The sequence below is a fragment of the Acinonyx jubatus genome, chromosome B3 (genome assembly GCF_027475565.1).
Source record: "Acinonyx jubatus isolate Ajub_Pintada_27869175 chromosome B3, VMU_Ajub_asm_v1.0, whole genome shotgun sequence".
NCBI lineage: Eukaryota > Metazoa > Chordata > Mammalia > Carnivora > Felidae > Acinonyx > Acinonyx jubatus.
In genome coordinates this window covers 59,264,869-59,283,956 of record NC_069386.1, presented here as the reverse complement: position 1 = coordinate 59,283,956, position 19,088 = coordinate 59,264,869, and the positions used below count along the sequence as shown (strand labels likewise).

Genomic DNA, 19,088 nt, shown 5'->3' with positions numbered 1-19,088 from the left:
TCTTTGGGCTCTGTGCTGGGCATGGAGCCTGCTTAAGATTCTCTTTCTCTCTCCCTCTCTCTCTGCCTCTCCCCTGCTTGCACTTTCTCTCAAAAAAAAACCAAAAAACCTATATCCTAAATATGACCATTTCTCACCACTTTCATTATAGCACCCTAATGCCCTAGGTCCCAGTCACCATCAATGATCAGTGGACCATGGCATTAGCCTTCTAACTTATAACTTTCTGATCTCTTCTTCACAGCCAGAGTGACTTTAAAAAAAAACAAAAAACACATGTTCTAAAAATTGAAAAATGATTACTTAGAACAGAAATGGGAGGGGTGCCTGAGTGGCTCGGTTGGTTAAGTATCTGATTCTTGATTTCAACTCAGGTCTCAATCTTGGGGTCGTGAGTTTGCGCCCCGCATAGGGCTCCACATGGGTGTGGAGCCTACTTAAAAAACAAAAAATTAGGGGTGCCTAGGTGGCTCAGTTGGTTAAGCATCCAACTTCAGCTTGGGTCATCATCTCGCAGTTCGTGGGTTCGAGCCCTGCATCTGGCTCTGTGCTGACAGCTCAGAGCCCGGAGCCTGTTTTGGATTCTGTGTCTCCCTCTATCTCTGCCCCTCCCCATTCTCACTCTGTATCTCTCTCTCAAAAATAAGTAAACATTAAAAAAATTTTTTAATTTAAAAAAATAGAATAGGGATGGGATTCTAAAAATATATTCAAGATCAATAAACTGTATAGAACCTAAGTTCTTTCCTGCATGCATACTAATTAACACAAGAATACTGATAAAACTGAAGACAGTCTCCTTACAATTTCTAGGCATTGAAATTCTCCTATGGCTATGTTTTAAATATAATCTACCACTGAATATAATTCCACTATGTAGTTACCTTATTGACAGATCATGTACAGAGTATGCAATAACCCTGCTCAAAATTTTCCCAAGGCTTCCTATCGTGTTTGGAATAAAATCCATCTCTTTGCAAAATCATACACAATCCAGGGCCAACCAACCTCTTAAACCTCGTCTCTCTCCACTTAACCCCTCATCATGCTACACTATGTTGTGCTATAGCTCCAGTGGCCTCCCTGCTTTTCCTTGAACACACCAAACTTACTCTGCCTCAGGGCTTTTGAACTTGCTGTTCCCTTTGCCTGTAACACTCCCTTTCCAGATTATTCACATGGCAATTCACATTGTTCTCATACTTCATTCAATTCTAAACTCAATACCTCCTCAGAAAAGTCTTTTTTTAAAAAACTATTTATATATATATGTATTTTTAATGTTTATTTTTGAGAGAGAGAGAAAGAACATGCACACGTGCAAGTGTGAACAGGGGAAGGGCAGAGAGAGTGGAGGACAGAGGATCCAAAGCAGGATCCAAAGCAGGCTCCACGCTGACAGCAAAGAGCCCAATGAGGAGCTCAAACTCAATGAACTATGATATAATGACCTGAACGGAAGTCTGACACTTAACCGACTATGCCACCCAGGCGCTCCAAGAAGTCTTTTTTAACTAATACATCCAAAATAGTCTCCTATCCTCACTGCCCATCACTCTCTATGTCAATATACTGCTTTGTGTTTATTTATAGCATATACTACTACCTAAAATTATGTATATGTTTATCTGTCTTCTCCACTAAAATATAACCTCTAGAATAAGAACCAAATTTTGGTCTGCTTGTTCACCACTACAGTCCCAGCACCTAGATCCATGCCTCACACTCATTATGTGCTCATTAAATATCTGTTATGTGTGTGAATAAACAATAACCTGGTAATAGTTTAAAAACTAAAAAAAAAAAAAAAAAAAAGACATCTGGAAAAGAAATGGGATTACAGAAATATACTGAAATCTAGTAAGCTACACAGAACCCAAGTTCTTTACCTGCTTTGCTATCTATTAATGCAAGACCTTCATTAAACTCAAAAAGATTCTTCATAATTTCTAGGCAGGTAAATTCTCATGTGCCTATATTTTAAATATAATTTACATTTATGTATACAATTCTAGTTGTATATACTTAGTGTAGCAAATGTATTCAAAATTAGCATTTCAACTTCTATACAACTAATTTGCTAGAAATGAAAATCACAATCAGTACCATGTTAAAACAAAACTAAAGGTAAAGAGTAGATATTAGAAGAACTGAACTGTAAGGATGACATTATAAGGAGTTCCACTTATGATAGGAAAAGATAGGATTAGTAGGCAGAGAGGGAAAGATTAGGACCTGAAGTCCCTGGATGGGGAAAAATGCATATTTGGAACAATTCTAGGAGTGTCTGATCACAGCAAACCCCCTCACCAGTAAGGTTCCACTTAAGAATGTAACAGACACCATCTACTCCCCCCCAGGTTTCCCTTAGGAATTTGACAAAAGACCTAACTATGACCAATAGCCACCCCTCATACAATAGAATAGAGACAATCAGAAATGGACCACCCAGCACCTAGAACTATCAAGCCAATAAGGGTGGGACCTGAGAGGGAACAGGGGGAAGGGGAAGGCTAACCAAAACCTTATAAAACAAGGACCCTTGCCAATAGTCGGCTGGCATTCACTTTCAAATGGTCCCTTTCTGTAAAGAGAGCTTTCATACTACTCTTACTTTCTAATTTTATACTCTAATAACCTTTTGCCTGCTGGTCACTTTGTGTCCTCCTCTTCATTTTTCAAAGCGGTGAGACAACGAATCCAGGTATTGAGGTAAATAAAAAATCCTGCAACACACTGACCTGATTCCCAGTAAAACTGGTGAAAATTATTTTAAAAACAGCTAAATCTTCTGAAAATGGTCCTTAGAGCAAATAGTGAATGAAGAAACATCTATTCAAGAAAACTGAAAATTAAGTAAAAAAGGCTAGAGTCTACGGTACTTGCACCAAAACTACTCCTTCCCTCCCCTCTTCCAGAGCAGAGAGGGTGGTTCCACTCTAGACTGTTGCAACCAAGGACACCAGACTCCATCCTTTCTCAGTTCCCAGCCAGAGGGCTTTCTTCCCATAGGAGCAGGACTTCAGCATTCCTCAGCTTCTTCCAGCTGTCTGTTGCTGAGGAGGCTAATCCAGGTTAAGTGTGGACAGAGAAGTACAGTTCCTTTCTTGCACCCAGCTTCCACTCATGGAATGGAGGCTCTACCTTGGGTAGGAATGTGTTGCGAATACTGGGGGCCCAACAGCCCTCTCCTGGCTCAGGAAGCAGTGCTTCCATGGCAGGAGAGACAGAGATCTCAGCCTACTGCTCCCATCTCAACCCTAGGGCTCAGCTCCTAAAAAATAACGATGTTACTCAGAAGCTCAGCATAGTCCTCACCCCCAAGTCTAGAGCCCTGGCTCAGAGATTTTGCCTGGGGGCAGGAGAAAGGCATGAAAAAAATACCTCTTCCCAAAGGAACTTATTTCATCTGCAACAGTGAAGTTTAAACTGAAGACATTTCTCAAAAATACTGAAGGTTGTGGTGTAGAAAAATGGGAAGAGATTCATGGATCTAATGAAGATAGAGCCTAGGCTACAGGTTGGCCAAGTGAGAAAGAACCAGGGGAATGAGACATCTGGGAGGAGGACTCCTGGGCTCAGACAAATACAAATTCTGACCTCAGAAACTATTCCATTTTAGGAGCCACAATTTGATTAGATTCCTTTGTGGAGGAATTTATGCCCCAAGGCACTATTGTAAACAATAGAGCAATCAGCCAGCAATTAGTGGAGCTTAAAAACTGGGTGTGGTCAGAGAAAGTATAGAAGACAGCCCTACCAATACCACTGTCATTCCAGGGTGACTGTAGGCAGAATGACCCAGAACAACAACAGACTTAATACTGAGTGTTGGGAAAAAGGGGTTGGAGGGTGGTGGCAGGGAGAACAGCCTTCACTAAAACAAATCCAGTCATTCACTCAACAAATAAACAAGCAAAATAACAGTAACAAGCCTTAGAAAGGAGGACCAGTATCTGAAACTACTAGAAGATATTATCTAAAATGTTCAGTTTCCAACAACAAAGAAAAAAAACGTAAGAAATCAAAGAAACAGGAAAGTATAACCCATACATGGGAAAACAGGCAATAGAAACTGCCTCTGACAGTGAGTAGATGCTGGACTTAAAAGATTTTAAAACAGCCATTATAAATATGTTCACAGAACCAAAGCAAAGTAAGGAAAGTATGACAACAACATCGTATCAAACAGAGAATATCAATAAAGACAAAATTTTTTTTAAAAGAACCAAATGTAAATTCTGGATATGAAATGTACAGTATCAAAAACAGAAGAACTGCAGGATATAGAAAGAGCCTCAGATTGCAAAAAAGGCCCCTGATCCTAAAGGGCCAACATGTGTTCTTACTACAAATCCACTCTAAATCTGTGTCTCATGTATTTTTTAAGTTTTGTTTTTAAATTTTTAAAATGTTTTTAATGTACTTTTTTTAAAGCCACAACTTTCAGTAATAAAATTAATTACCTCTATCGTATATTTAATGATAAATTCTATATACTACTTTTTGAATGACATCCATTCTATACATAATTTGTATTTCTTTTTTTTAAAAAAGTGGTACTATAAATAATAGGTTAATTCTTAAATATTTAATAATAATATGAAAAATCTTACTGGTCTGACGTCACCACAGGAATTGGTAAATTGTCGAGCCAAGCCAAAATCAAGCATGTAACATTTCCTACATGTACTAGGAAAGCGACCCATGGCGAAGTTTGACTAGAAAAGCAGAGAAGGAAATATATTCTTATAAAACTTATCTTTACATCTTATCCTTCCTATACTTTAACTCTTCAATTTAACCTCTATATAATATATATGTCCCAAATATACTATTCCAATCAATGATGTTTGCTGGATATTAATATACAATCTCACTGTGGATTTTATTAGTGCCCAGGATCAGGTAACTTTGAGCAACAAAGAATTTAACTGACAGTATAAAGTTACATACAACACAACACTGACTTAAGTGGAACTCTAAATTCCTTGAAATTCTAATCTAAGTCAGTACTTTAAAGACAGTCCAATTCTTCCTTTTTAACATGGGAAGAACCAGGAGTGAGCAAATTTTAATACATGGCGAGGAATTTAAATGAATTTCCTATAAGCATCATAACGTTGAATTTCACTAAGTACAAAATTAAAATTCAATTTAAGGAAACATTTCAAAACAGACTTAAGGAAAATAAACTTTGCATTCTTTCCTTAAAAAAGTAAATGTAATGTTAAATAAGCACAGACTTGCAAAGATGGTATGCAAAAAGGGAATTTATAAAGGAAAAAGCAAAATTGCTACAGAATTGTTAGCTTTTATTTTAAAAGACTGTTCCATTTAAGGAGCATTCAGTCACCATGATTCTCAAGTAGTGACATTTAGGTTTGCACAGAAATAAGAGGAGAAGAAATCTACATTACGTGAAGTCTGACTCTACTAATGTTAATTTTAGTTGGCATTTTCATGTAAACCATTTAATTTTAGAAATCATGTAGCAACAGAAGGGTGTAATTTTCAACTGCACTAACCAACACATGGTATATTTATAGTAAATACAGTATACCAGAAATGGATCATTTCCCCTTGTGAGTAATAAAAAAAAAAAAAAAAAAAAAAAACCAAGAAGGAAAAATAAAAGCATATTTCAGTTATGGAAGTGACAATTTCTAAGAAAAACAGAATTGAAAAAAATACTATATTGCCACTGCAGCACTCAGAAAAAAAATAATAAGGTCTTTCACAACTGATGGTTTCTTGTAAGTACAATTTGTCACTTGAGAAATAGTTCAAAGAACACAATGCCAATATCTAAAAGCAACATATGTATATATTTTTAGACAGTATCAGGAAAAAAAAATCTAAAGACTAACTACCAATTGAGGTGTAAGGTTAAGTAACTAGGAATGTCCGCACACATAATAGTCAAGCATTAATAATTTTTGATTTGGCTGCAAGCAACATTTTCATTGTATGAGAAAAGCTCTTGAATGTAAGTGGTAGTTTGTAATTATAACTTTTTTAAAAAAAAATTAAGAGGCAAGTTACATTTTGCTTCTAGTTAAAGAAATTAAAATATTACCTTGTGTTTAATAATAGAAAGCAAACACAGAAAGCTACATTTATAATTTATTGTGTCCCATCATCAGATGAAGAGTACAAAGCAAACTCAGTCTATGCTCTGACTTGAAAAGGTCCCTTACTGGTTTGATGTCTCGGTGCAAGAATCCCACGGAATGGATGCTCTCAATAGACTCCAGAATCTGTCTCCCCAGCCTAAGAGTAGTGCTAATGGTGAATGTGCCCCGGGACTGGCTACGGCGTAGATCTGCCAGATTCCGACCCTGTGAAAACCAAATCAACAATGTCAAATATGGTACTATGTTGTAAGAGAAGACTGGGGAGTTATTCATTTACTATTAAAAATGCTTTGACAGAAGGAGCAAGGATTTTACCCAAATCGCGATCCTCTCATTCAAAAGAAGAGATTCTAATGAACACAAGGGAAGGGAAGCAAAAATAATATAAAAACAGGGAGGGGGACAAAACATAAGAGACTCTTAAATATGGAGAACAAACAGAGGGTTACTGGAGGGGTTTTGGGGGGGTGGGCTAAAAGGGTAAGAGGCATTAAGGAATCTACTCCTGAAATTATTGTTGCACTATATGCTAATTAACTTGGATGTAAATTTAAAAATTTTTTAAAAATAAAAAAAGAGAAGAGATTCCATTAAAATACATGAATGTTTCAGACAAATTTAAGAATAACCAGAAGTTTTTGAACATACTGTGTTTTTGAGTCATCGTTGTGTTTCCATTTGTCTTTCATGCCATAACAAAATGTAGTCTAAATATACAAAATACATGTACCAGAACAGTAATTCTTCATTACATATTCCTATACAAACATATTCCTATACAAACTACTTAATTTTTCTGTGTCACGGTTTCCTTATAAAATGAAGAGAATTAAACAAGATACATGTAAAGTGTTTAGAATACTGCCTGGCACACAGTAGGTACTAAGTAAATGCTAGTTACTGTTATTATGAACAAAAATAACATGAAGCAAACACTCAATAATTTATAGCAATAAATAATAGCAGCGAATGTATCTAGCCTGTGCCAGATGTGTTACATTCCTGATTGCATTTTACAGCCACCTAAAATAGATGTAACAGATGAAGAAAATGAGGCTCAGAAAGTTTAAACAATGTTAACCTATTAAGATAAAGTTGTTTTTCAAATCTAAACCTGTTTGAATTCAAAGTTGTGGGTTTTTTTTTTCACTTCATAGTACTGCTCCACCCAGAAAGTTCTCTGTTGCCTAGGTAACAAACCAGTAATTTGATGAGAAGAGTAGGGCTACAGTTGCTATAGTTCTACCACCCAAAGAATGGAAACTGGCTCCTTCATCACGAGGGAATTTAAACATCCCAATCTCTCTATTCTCAAAACTTTGTAGTATATGCTTGGGATTAATACCACTAATACCATCACTTCATCTAAAGACAGTTGATTCACTTTTGAAAAAGTAATAAATTCTTAAATTACTTAAGTATCATTTAAAATAAAATAGTAGGAGTGCCTGGCTGGCTCAGTCAGTAGAACATGCGACTCTTGATCTCAGAGTCATAAGTTCAAGACCCACACTGGGGATAGAGTTTACCTAATAAAAAAACTGTTTTTAATAAAAAAAAAAGATACTAAATAGCACTTAATAAAAGAATTGAAAAATTAGAGGAAAGTCAGGAGTCTTTCATACTTCATATCTTCTTTAAAAATGCAGTTTTGGGGTGCCTGGATGGCGCAGTCGGTTAGGCGTCCAACTTCAGCCAGGTCACGGTCTCGCAGTCCGTGAGTTCAAGCCCCGCGTCAGGCTCTGGGCTGATGGCTCAGAGCCTGGAGCCTGTTTCCGATTCTGTGTCTCCCTCTCTCTCTGCCCCTCCCCCGTTCATGCTCTGTCTCTCTCTGTCCCAAAAATAAATAAACGTTGGAAAAAAAAAATGCAGTTTTCTCATAACATAAATTGGTAGTTATCTTTATTATTATTTTTTAAATGTTAGGTGAATTTATTGTTCTCTACATCTCGGCAAATGTAAAATAAGTGACAATCTAGAACAATGAGTTTTACAATCCATGAGAATACCTAATAAATTTTATTAGCACTCCAATAATATTTTCTCAAAAATCAGTATTTTGATCTCCAAAAATATACCTAAGAAATACTGGAACTTCATTTGTAAACAACTTGCACAGTTACAAAAGCTTTTGAAAGAAAATCAATTAATTCAGTTTATGGTATTAGCAATGATTCTAACATTTCAAATCTTTTAAAATGTAAATCTAAGGGGCATGTGGGTGGCTCAGTCAGTTGAGCATGTGACTTCAGGTTAGGTCACGATCTCCTGGTTCGAGCTCCACATCGGGTTCTTGGCTGTCAGTGCAGAGCCTGCTTCAGATTCTCTGTCCCCCTCTCTCTGCCCCTCTCCTGCTTGTGCATGCTTGTCTGCCCTCTGTCTCAAAAATAAACAATAAATAAATAAATAAATAAATAGATAGATACAAACCTAAAATATCAATTAACAAAATCAAAAAAACTAAAACATAAGGCTAGCAAGAGTATGGAGGAAAGTTATTAACATGGTATATACACAGGTTTTATCTACCAAATTATACTTCAGAGTATAAACTAAAACTGGTTATTACCTGTTTGTTTGTTTTTTTAAAGTTTATTTGTTTTGACACAGAGAGCGAGCACGCGCTGGCAAGAGCAGGTGAGGGGCAGAGAGAGAGGGAAAGAGGGAATCCCAAACAGGCTCCACGGTGTCAGTGCAGAGCCAGGCATAGGGCTGGATCTTACCCACCATGAGATCATGACCTGAGTTGAATCAAGAGTCAGGCACTTAACCAACTAAGCCACCCAGGCACCCCGGTTATTATGTTATAGAGAAAAACTGAAAATAATCTATATGTTTATCAATAAATGAAAGGTTTAATACACTGTGGGAAATTCATCTTATTGACTGGTATGCAGCACTAAAAAACATGAATCTTGGGGCACCTGGGTGGCTTAGTCATTAAGCATCTGACTTCAGCTCAGGTCATGATCTCACGATTCATGAGTTTAAGAATCAAGTATTCTTTTCTTCTATTTACTGCCTTTCCTGTATAAAATGTATCTAAGGTAACCTAATAATTGGTGGAGTGCTATCTATCTATCTATCTATCTATCTATTTATTTATTTTAAAGTAATTTCTACACCCAGTGTGGGACTCGAACTTACAACCCCGAGATCAAGAGTCACATGTTCTACCAACTGAGCCAGCCAAGCACACCTGGTGGAGTGCTTTTTGAAGAATTCCAGTTAATAAACTAAGAAAAATAGAATTAGAATAGTACATTTGCAATCTCACTAAAGTAATGGATCTAGGCAATGATTACTAATGGGTTTTTAAAACATAGGAGAAAAGCCACTGGGAACTTTAAAAAGGATGCATCAGGCTGACAGTCCCCGAATCTCACCGATCAATCCTAACGTTACTAAAAACAGACAACCCAGACATTGCCTACTGATGTGATGCAACAGGAAGCATACCACTCACCTCTCAAGTACTGTGGCCAAATAAAACAAAACTGGAATCTTATTTAATCATCAGGTTATAGAAAATACAGGGGATAGAAGAACATGTTAAATAAGGAGGGGACAACCAGCAAATTCCAGAACATGACAACTTAATAACAAATGATTCCACTTTTATCAATGACAATCAAAACAACAAACACTGTAAGAAAAAAAGAAAGTGAATCTATAGAGTAAAAGAGGCTTACGAATTATATCTACCAAATGCAATGTGTGGAACTCTGTCTGGAACCAGATTCAAGTAAACCAAATATAAAAAATAAAGAGATACAATCAAGGAAATCTGAAGATTGTCTTCATATTTGACACTATTGTGAAGGAACTATTGTGTTTTATCATTAAGAGGAGAAAAAAGGAATCTCCGACTCTTAGAATACATACGTATATATTTCCACATAAAATATTCCTTCAGTTTGCTTTGAAATAATCTGGGAAGGGAGAGGAGAGGGAGAATACACCAGCAACAAGACTGGCCAAATACTGATAATTACCAAAGCTGGGTGATGAGTACATGGGTATTCATTATACTATTCTATTTTCATGTATGTTTAGTTTTTTTCATAATAAAAAAATACATTTTTAAAAGTATGGCAGTTCTCGTGTCACCCGATCTAGATCTACATCTGTACTGGTTACAAAATTAAAAGTACTTTTTGGCTTTCCCTAGGTGATATGGTTTTCACAAAATATCACTCCTTGGCTATAATAAAGATGGCTCTGGAAAGCCTCAATGGTGAAAGGAAATTCCACGAGAACTGTCTCAGGTCTTGCTGGTAGAAATGAGAAAAGAAGTAAGTACAACTTCTTGATCCTATAAGATTTTAAGACCCACTCTGGGGTGCCTGAGTCGCTAAGTCAGTTAAGGGTCTGACTCTTGATTTCAGCTCAGGTCACGATCTTATGGTTCGTGAGTTTGAGCCCTGTCTCAGGCTCCACACTGGTAGCACAGAGCCTGCTTGGGATTCTTGATCTCCCTCTGTCTCTGTTCCTCCCCACTCTCTCTCAAAAAATAAATAAACAGGGGCACCTGGGTGGCTCAGTCGGTTAAGCTCCGACTTCGGCTTAGGTCATGATCTCACGGTTTGTGAGTTCAGGCTCCATGTCAGGCTCTATGCTAACAGCTCGGAGCCTGGAGCCTGCTTCGGATTCTGTGTCTCCTTCTCTCTCTGCCCCTCCCCAACTTGTGCTCTGTCTCTCTATGACTCTCAAAAAATAAATAAATGTAAAAAAAATTTTTTTTAAATAAACATTTAAAAAAAGACCCATTTTAGTGGCAATTAGCTATAATTTCTACAATAGACACAGGATTATTCCTTGAAATTTTTAAGGCAGATATTATATAATTGAATCACCAAGAGGAAAAGAGTACTTAAGAATTAATGAACCTAGGGTTTTTAGAAAAAATTAAAAGTGCCAGTGAAAAGCTGAGTATGTAAATTTTTTTTTTTATTTTTAAAAAAAAATTTTTTTGGGGGGCGCCTGGGTGGCTCAGTCGGTTGAGCGTCCGACTTCAGCTCAGGTCACGATCTCACAGTCCGTGAGTTCGAGCCCCGCGTCGGGCTCTGGGCTGATGGCTCAGAGCCTGGAGCCTGCTTCCGATTCTGTGTCTCCCTCTCTCTCTGCCCCTTATTTTTGAGACAGAGAGAGACAGAGCATGAACGGGGGAGGGGCAGAGAGAGAGGGAGACACAGAATCGGAAGCAGGCTCCAGGCTCTGAGCCATCAGCCCAGAGCCCGACGCGGGGCTCGAACTCACGGACTGTGAGATCGTGACCTGAGCTGAAGTCGGACGCTCAACCGACTGAGCCACCCAGGGGCCCCAAGTATGTAAATTTTATCACAATGTACACAGGGAAACCTTGTAATTATCTTCAATGTGTCAACTAAGAGAGAATACCCTCTAGTAAGTACACCAGCGTGAGCCCAAATCAAGTCAATCAACTATGCAGAATGGGGGGTGGCTAATGGTAGATTAATTTTATTATGACAGGAAAAAATACAGCATGCAAGTCAAATAGAAAGGTTTTTAGGTGAGTCCAGAAGAGCTTGCCAAAGGCCAAAGGCCATTGTTATCTGATATACAACAATCTCCTTAGTTTTCCCAGACTAAGAGCCCTCCCATTTCCAGAAAGTGAGATTTAAATGACTGCAAATAAAATAAAAACAAGTAAGCTCAAATAACATAAAAATGAGTATGTGCTAAGACTGAGACAGATTCTACAGACTGAGAAAGCTTCTATCCATATTCTCTAGTCAGTAGTAACCTAAAAACAAAATGAGGAGTTTTCTCTAATTGTGCCAAGAATACTGGCCTCAGGCTTCCACAAAAGCCTAACACCCAACAAGTTAGTCAGTCCCCAGGGAAGTCACAGACCTCTTTGAGCTTCAGTCCCTTAACTTGCAAAATGGGGATAATCTCCTTATCCTCTCCATGGGGATATGGTGAGGATCAAATAAGATGTATAATAAATCCAGAAGAAAACTATACAATATCATACCAAAAAGTTATATTATTAATGGCCAAAGTGAGAGAAGGAGGGTCTACACTAATGACCTCAAAAGTTACAAGGATGACTGCTTCAAGAAATGAAACAATGCTGGCTCAAGAGACAGTGAATCACACGACTCAAAGACTCTATGGCTATAGCTTACAGAGACAATATCTTTGGATCTAACTCAAATGCTGAAGGATAGTTGAGGGAAACAGGAAAAGCATTCTGATGAGAAGAGAAAGCATTCAGGCTAGGATCCATGTCTGAAATCACTGTTATACAGTTAAGTTCAAAGAAAACAAAAGAACCCAATGTCCAAAGAAAGTTTTGCAAAAGATGAAAGGAAACTCTGATAACTCTTAAGTTAGGCAGTAAGGTAAACCACAGCTTTTACACTTTGAGAGTGACTACAGTTCAGAGGTGTGTGTGTGTATGTGTGTATGTGTATGTGTTCAGGGGCAGACGCAGTTGTCAGAGAGAAAGGGATGGTTTCCCTCTTCTCCCTGCTGTGGTCATTACTCCAAAATTCCCTTTCTGAATTTCTTTCCTCTCCTGCCCAGCCCAATTCCACTCTCTGTCTAAAGGATAGGGATCAGACCTATGTTAATGAATGATAAAAGAAAAAGGAATGCATTTCTCCTCTGTATCAACTAATGCTTCAATTTTCAAGCAAAGTTACTACGTGAGCACATAAATTAAAAACTAGAGTCCTAATGGTAATAAAGACAGGAAGGGGAAGGGACAGGGACAGAGCAAGACTCACATTATATCCAGCAATCCATGTAGGGATTGAAAAACTTTGCAATGATGACAATCAATGAAGATATGGATCAACTAAAACAGTTGACAAGAACAACCCTTTCATCTTTGGGAAAATCTATATCAAATCTGTTTAAATAAAATTCCATCCAAAAAAAAAAGAAATTCCATCTGCATAGTATAAAACATTCTGAGATGATGATACCAAGAATTTTGTTTTATCCATAACAAGTAAAATTAGGTACCTTGATCAAAACTGAAATATTTTAAGATACATTTTCAAAGTAACCTACCTGCAACTGCATGACCACATAGTTGAATCGATCATTCCTCCCACAGCCAATAAATCTACAAACATGGTCTTTCCCTGGATAAAAGAAAGAAAAGAAAAACACAAAACAGTGGAAAAGGTTATACTATGGTTTCTCTTCTAAAAAATTAATAATTTGTTTTTCTGTATAGTATTTTATAATTGAATACAATGGACCTGTCTTAAGAACCTTAATAATAGGAAATCTGTATTATTCAGATTTTCTACCTACCTCCCCTGGACTCTACACTGTTCCTTGTGTAGTCAAATAAATGTTTATTGAATGAATAAATTTACTGGATGAATAAATGAATGAATGAGGGAATAAATGAGTGATAATTTATTTAGGAAGTAAAGAATTAAAGGGTCATTTCAGATCAAGTTGCCCAGACATTATACATATGAAAAGAGAGAAGAGCAATACCTAAGAACTCTGTTAGGAATATAAATCCTGAATTTTAAATATGGTCTGCCATTGACCAATATATGACTTCAGTCACGTAATCACTTAATCTTTCTGGACCTCATTAATTTGCATTAGTTCAGTAGCTTTCAACCTGAGTTCCATCTGTGAAACCCAAGGAGGTGCTGAGTAGGGTACGGAGGAAAGCAAAGGTGGAGCAGGCAGAAATCTAGGGTTCTGCCCTGATCCAATAAAAGCAAACAAAGGTCTTTAAAAAAGGATCAAGACTGGTAGGCTCCAAGGCTACTGGAATACAGTGAATGAAGGGAGAACAGCATGAGAAGACACTTGAGAAGCAGGAGGCATGAGACCACGAAACACCTTAGACTCCATGACAAGGAAAGTGAAAGACATTTATAAGTCGGTGTTTACCAGCCCAGGCTGCTTATCAAAATCATCTTGGGAAGATTTTTAAAGATTCTTAAACTCTATACTGATTCATAATCGATGGAGGAAGATACAGTATAGGAGCTTTTCAAAAGTTCTCTAAATGATCCAAAAGCAGATGGGCCATGGATGGACATATAAAATCTACTGCTGGGTAAGGAGAAGCATATAAAAGATTTTAAGGGGTGGCTGGATGGTTCAGTCGGTTGAATGTCCGACTCTTGATGTGGGCTCAGGTCATGATCCCAGGGTCGTGGGAACAGGTCCTGTGTTGGACTCTGCGCTGATTGAGCATGGCGTCTGCTTGGGATTCTTTCTCTCTCTCTCTCTCCCTCAGCCCCTTTCCCTCACTCACTTGCACGTTCTAAAAATAATAAATAAATAAATAAATAAATAAATAAATAAATAAATAAATGAATAGTAAAAAATTTTAAGATGAGGAAAAACACAAAACATTTTACTTTAGAACACTGCTATGGTGGCAATGAGGAGGATAGACTACAGAGAGGTTAATTCTAGAGGCAGAAAGGTGATTCTAGGAATAGTTACAATATCCCAAGAGAGAGAATAGGGTTTAAATTATTACAGTAGAGACAGAAAAAATAAGATAAATATAAGAGATACTACAGATAATTTTTGACTAAAAATTGGTACTATATGATAAATTGTACCAAAATAAGAGAATATATAGTAGGTTGTATAGACTGTAAGGGATATCAGAATATTGAGTATAAGAACAACCTGTTGAATTCAGCAGACAATTGTAATTTCAAGCCTGTTGCTGAGCTATAGAAATACACTGGGGAACCATTAGTTCATGGAAGGTAGATGGAACTACAAACATAGATGGACAGTTGACAAGTTGGAAGAATAAAGAATGATAAAATTAACCTAAGAACAGAATTTTAGAAAATGCAACATTTAGAGCATGGGCAAAAATAAAATGCATGAAGGAAATAAAGTAATAGCCACAGAGGTATGAGGAAACTATGAGAAAGGGGTATTAATAGAAATAAAATGAGAAGAGCATGTTAAGGCAGAAGTGGCCAATGGCAAATACTATAGGAAGACTGAGAAGTGGGGCGCCTGGATGGCTCAGTTGGTTAAGCGTCTGACTTCAGCTCAGGTCACGATCTCACGGTTTGTGGGTTCAAACCCCGTGTCAGGCTCTGTGCTGACAGCTCAGAGTCTGGAACCTGCTTCAGATTCTGTGTCTCCCTCTCTCTGCCCCTCCCCCGCTTGTGCTCTGTCTCTCTTTCTCTCTCTCTCAAAAAAATGAATAAACACTAAAAAAAAAAAGAAGAAGAAGAAGAAGGAGAAAGACTGAGAAATACTGGTTAATATAAAAAATTAGGAAGTCACTAGTGAGTGGAAAGGGCGGCAGCCAGCCTTTAATGGATTAAAGTGTAAGTGAAGTATGAGACAGCCAGGGCAATCTTTGAAGAAGCTTGCCTGTAAAGTAAGTCACACACCAAGAGCTATAAGGGCAAGACTTGATAGACAGATGAGAAATAATATCTCAACATTCAAAAAAAAACTTTCTACTGGCTGACTTAAAACATAAAGACAATCTAGACTTAAGTTAATAATTCAACCTCTTTTGCTTCTGGGTTATCACACTGTTTTCTCGTTATCTGTGTTTTTATTGAAAAGGACTCGAACTAGCAAGAAATGAGTGAAACGGGAGCATTAATTCCCAATGTGTACAATGCTGACAATCACTTCACATGCATGTTACAAATGTTTGCAAAACTGCGTCACCTACTAAATTGAAGTAGGAATGAAAGGATAAAATAATGGTCAATTAGCAACTTACACTTTCCCTCAGCTTCAAAGGAACAATTAAAATATCATTTAGGAAGTATTTTCTTCTTGTTTCCCATTCTTCAAGATTCCATCTTCCTAGCATATAACATTTAAATAATGGATCTCTATTACAAAGACATTTCAACCATCTAAAACCAGAAGGCCATACTATATTTAACTCTTCCTAGGATGTTCTTTCAAAAATATCCTATTGGTATGTTATATACCAAAATACTATTTATCTCTCAATAGTGAAACCATCCTACTTTTAAAAAGAAAAAAGACAGAAATCAAATAAAGTGTAGACTCTACTAGGTAACCAAAATACAAAGTCAGTAGCAAATTTTCTGGGATTCACCCATCTATCTTCATTGCTTTAGGTAAGAGCTTAATGAATTCTTACCTCATACTTTGGAAACAGTGTACTACTGCTCTTCTATTTTAGATATACACAATTAATGAAAATCCTTAATAAAGTTAGTTCAGTAAATATATACAAATTTTTAGAAGCATGGAGAAACTAAAATTTAATTGGAATAGTAATTCTTCACCACCACTTAGAATAGTAAAATAACTACTGTGATACCTAGTACAAACTGAGATATCACTCCATGAGTAGCACAAGGACCATATCTATCTGGTCCCTAGCACAGTACCTGGTAAATAGTGAAATCCCCAATCAGTATCTATAAATAAACAAATTAATAAATAATTATAAATAGTAAAACATGCACAATATGCAAACATATTGTGCCAGGCATTATATTAAGTCCTTTACATGCATTTAATCCTCACAGCGTAAGTATTATTATTTTCCCTATTTTTTAGATGTTGAGTTAACCAAAATAATCTCTAAAAATGAGGGGACTAGGGTAGGTTATACTTGAAGAGAATGTTAATAATTCAAAATCATTGCTGTGGAGAAAAGGAAACATAGACAACCAGCTTGAAAAGCACAGACTATATCAGGTAAAACCTAACACACTGTCATTTAGATAAGAGTCCTAAGTAGAATCTAGATACCAGAACTATAGCAATCTTTATTGTAAGTTAGACAGTCTACAAAGTCATATATAGTTGGTAAGCAAACAAACGAAAAAAAAAGAGTCCTACACTATGCACTATGAGGTCTGATCACAACTCCACATTCACAAAAATAGTTATTCAACTTCATGCACAATGAGAATAGAGGAGAGGTCCAAAAACATTACAGAAACAACTCCAAATCTCTAGGTAAACCATTCTATAAACTTAAAAAAAATTTTTTTTTAACATTTATTTATTTTTGAGACAGAGAGAGACAGAGCATGAACGGGGGAGGGGCAGAGAGAGGGGGAGACACACAGAATCGGAAGCAGGCTCCAGGCTCTGAGCCGTCAGCACAGAGCCCGACGCGGGGCTCGAACTCACAGACCGTGAGATCATGACCTGAGCTGAAGTCAGACGCTTAACCGACTGAGCCACCCGGGCACCCCATAAACTTTTAAGAACTCCCAGGAAAGAAGACATCTAAATATTCTTTTTTTAAGATTTTATTTTTAAGTTATCTCTACACCCAATGTGGGGCTTGAATTCAAAACTCCAAGATCAAGAGTTGCACAGTCTACCGACTGAGCCATCCATACACCCCCATGACATCTAAATAATCTTTTTTTTTTTTTTTAGTTTATTTATTTGGGAGACAGAAACAGTGCAAGCGGGGAAGGGGCAGAGAGAAAGAGGGAGAGAGAATCCCAAGCAGTCTCCGCGCTGCCAGTGCAGAGCCCGTTGTAGGGCTCAAACTTCATGGAACCATTAAATTATGACCTGAGCCAAAACCAAGGGTCGGACACTTAACCAACTGAGCAGACAAGGTGCCCTGACATCTATATAATCTTAATGATGCTGTAGAGCAGGACTATCTTGTGTAGGAATGATAACCAAGCCAACCCTCATTTTATTCCTACTTAATTCTCACAGATTCTCATTACTGTACACAAAGGCACCAGAATATAATAGATATATAAACTTAATTTCAGCATCCTCAGGCTATATTATGTTCGTACTCTAGTTCACAGCTCTGCACAGGATACATACTAACTAAACAATGAATAAGTTTTTTATACCTTTATTGAAACATTATTAACATACCACACAATTCATCCATTGTCCATTTCATGTAGGTTAATTTGTTGCCATGTACTATGTAGTATTCCCTTATTATAATCATTTTTATTTCCGTAAGGTCAACAGAAATGTTCCCTCTTTCATTCCTGATTTTAATAATTTGATTCTTCTCTATTTTTCCTTAGTGTTTCTAGCTAAAGTTTTGTTAATACTGTTCATTTTATTCAAAGAACCAATTTTTGGCTTTGTGGATTTCCTCCTTGTTTTTCTCATCTCCACTATAATCTTTATTATTTACTTCCTTCTGCCTGCTTTAGGTTTCTTTGTTTTGTTTTCTTTTTTAGGTAAGCTCTATGCCCAACCTGGGGCTTGAACTCATGGTCCTGAGATAAAGAGTCACACTACTGACTGAGCCAGCCAGGCTGGCTCTGCCTGCTTTAGGTTTAATTTGCTCTTCCTTCTTTAGTGTCATAAGGTGGAAGTGTCATAAGGTGTCTCCAGACAATGTACTGGAGATCTTTCTGGCTTCTTAATTTAGGTGTTTACTGCTATATGTTGCCTTTTAAGCGCACTACTTAAACTGTACCCCATAACTTTTGGTATCTTGTGATGATTAAGTTTTAATTAAGGAAATCTACAGAAAATCACTTTGGAATCTTAGAAGATAGGGTCATGAATGCCATATACCAGTGGGACAACTTATTATTTTTCTTTGAAGGAGACACAAGACAGATGGAAAGAAATAAAGCAAGCACTAGATTAGAATTAAATCTGAACTCTGCCATTAATAATTATGGAAGCTTAAGTCTCAATTTCCTCAGAACTACTGAGAAAATTAAATGATATAGTATATTTATAAAGCATCATATTGATTAACTATCCAGTGTTCATTCCCCCTTAATAAGAGACCCAAATTACCCTTGGGGAATGATCTTCCTTTATCATGTATCTACTGTCTCTATGGGCTTGATCTACTTCCAGGTCCAAGGTTGGACATTAATTGTTCTCAGCCAATCAGAGTAGTAGAGAAATTTCTCTTTTATTATAGAGATCAATTTGTTGAGGGGAAGAAAACTAAATATTCAAGATTTAAAGCAATCAATGCGTGACATTACTCTGATGAGA

General features: G+C 37.0%; 1 protein-coding gene across 7 annotated transcripts in view; it reads right to left on the bottom strand.

The window, feature by feature from the left end:
- Positions 1–19,088, bottom strand: part of TTBK2 (tau tubulin kinase 2) — a 160,020-nt gene that overhangs the window by 78,895 nt on the left and 62,037 nt on the right. For 6 of the 7 annotated variants that reach the window (XM_053224118.1, XM_027067046.2, XM_053224120.1 and 3 more), the window contains 3 exons: positions 13,185–13,258; positions 6,201–6,341; positions 4,617–4,721 (listed from right to left, as the gene is read on the bottom strand). In XM_053224118.1, the coding sequence (XP_053080093.1) occupies positions 4,617–4,721; positions 6,201–6,341; positions 13,185–13,258 (320 nt within the window). The remainder of the gene's footprint in view (positions 1–4,616; positions 4,722–6,200; positions 6,342–13,184; positions 13,259–19,088) is intronic. The other variant, XM_027067050.2, reaches the window with a different exon arrangement.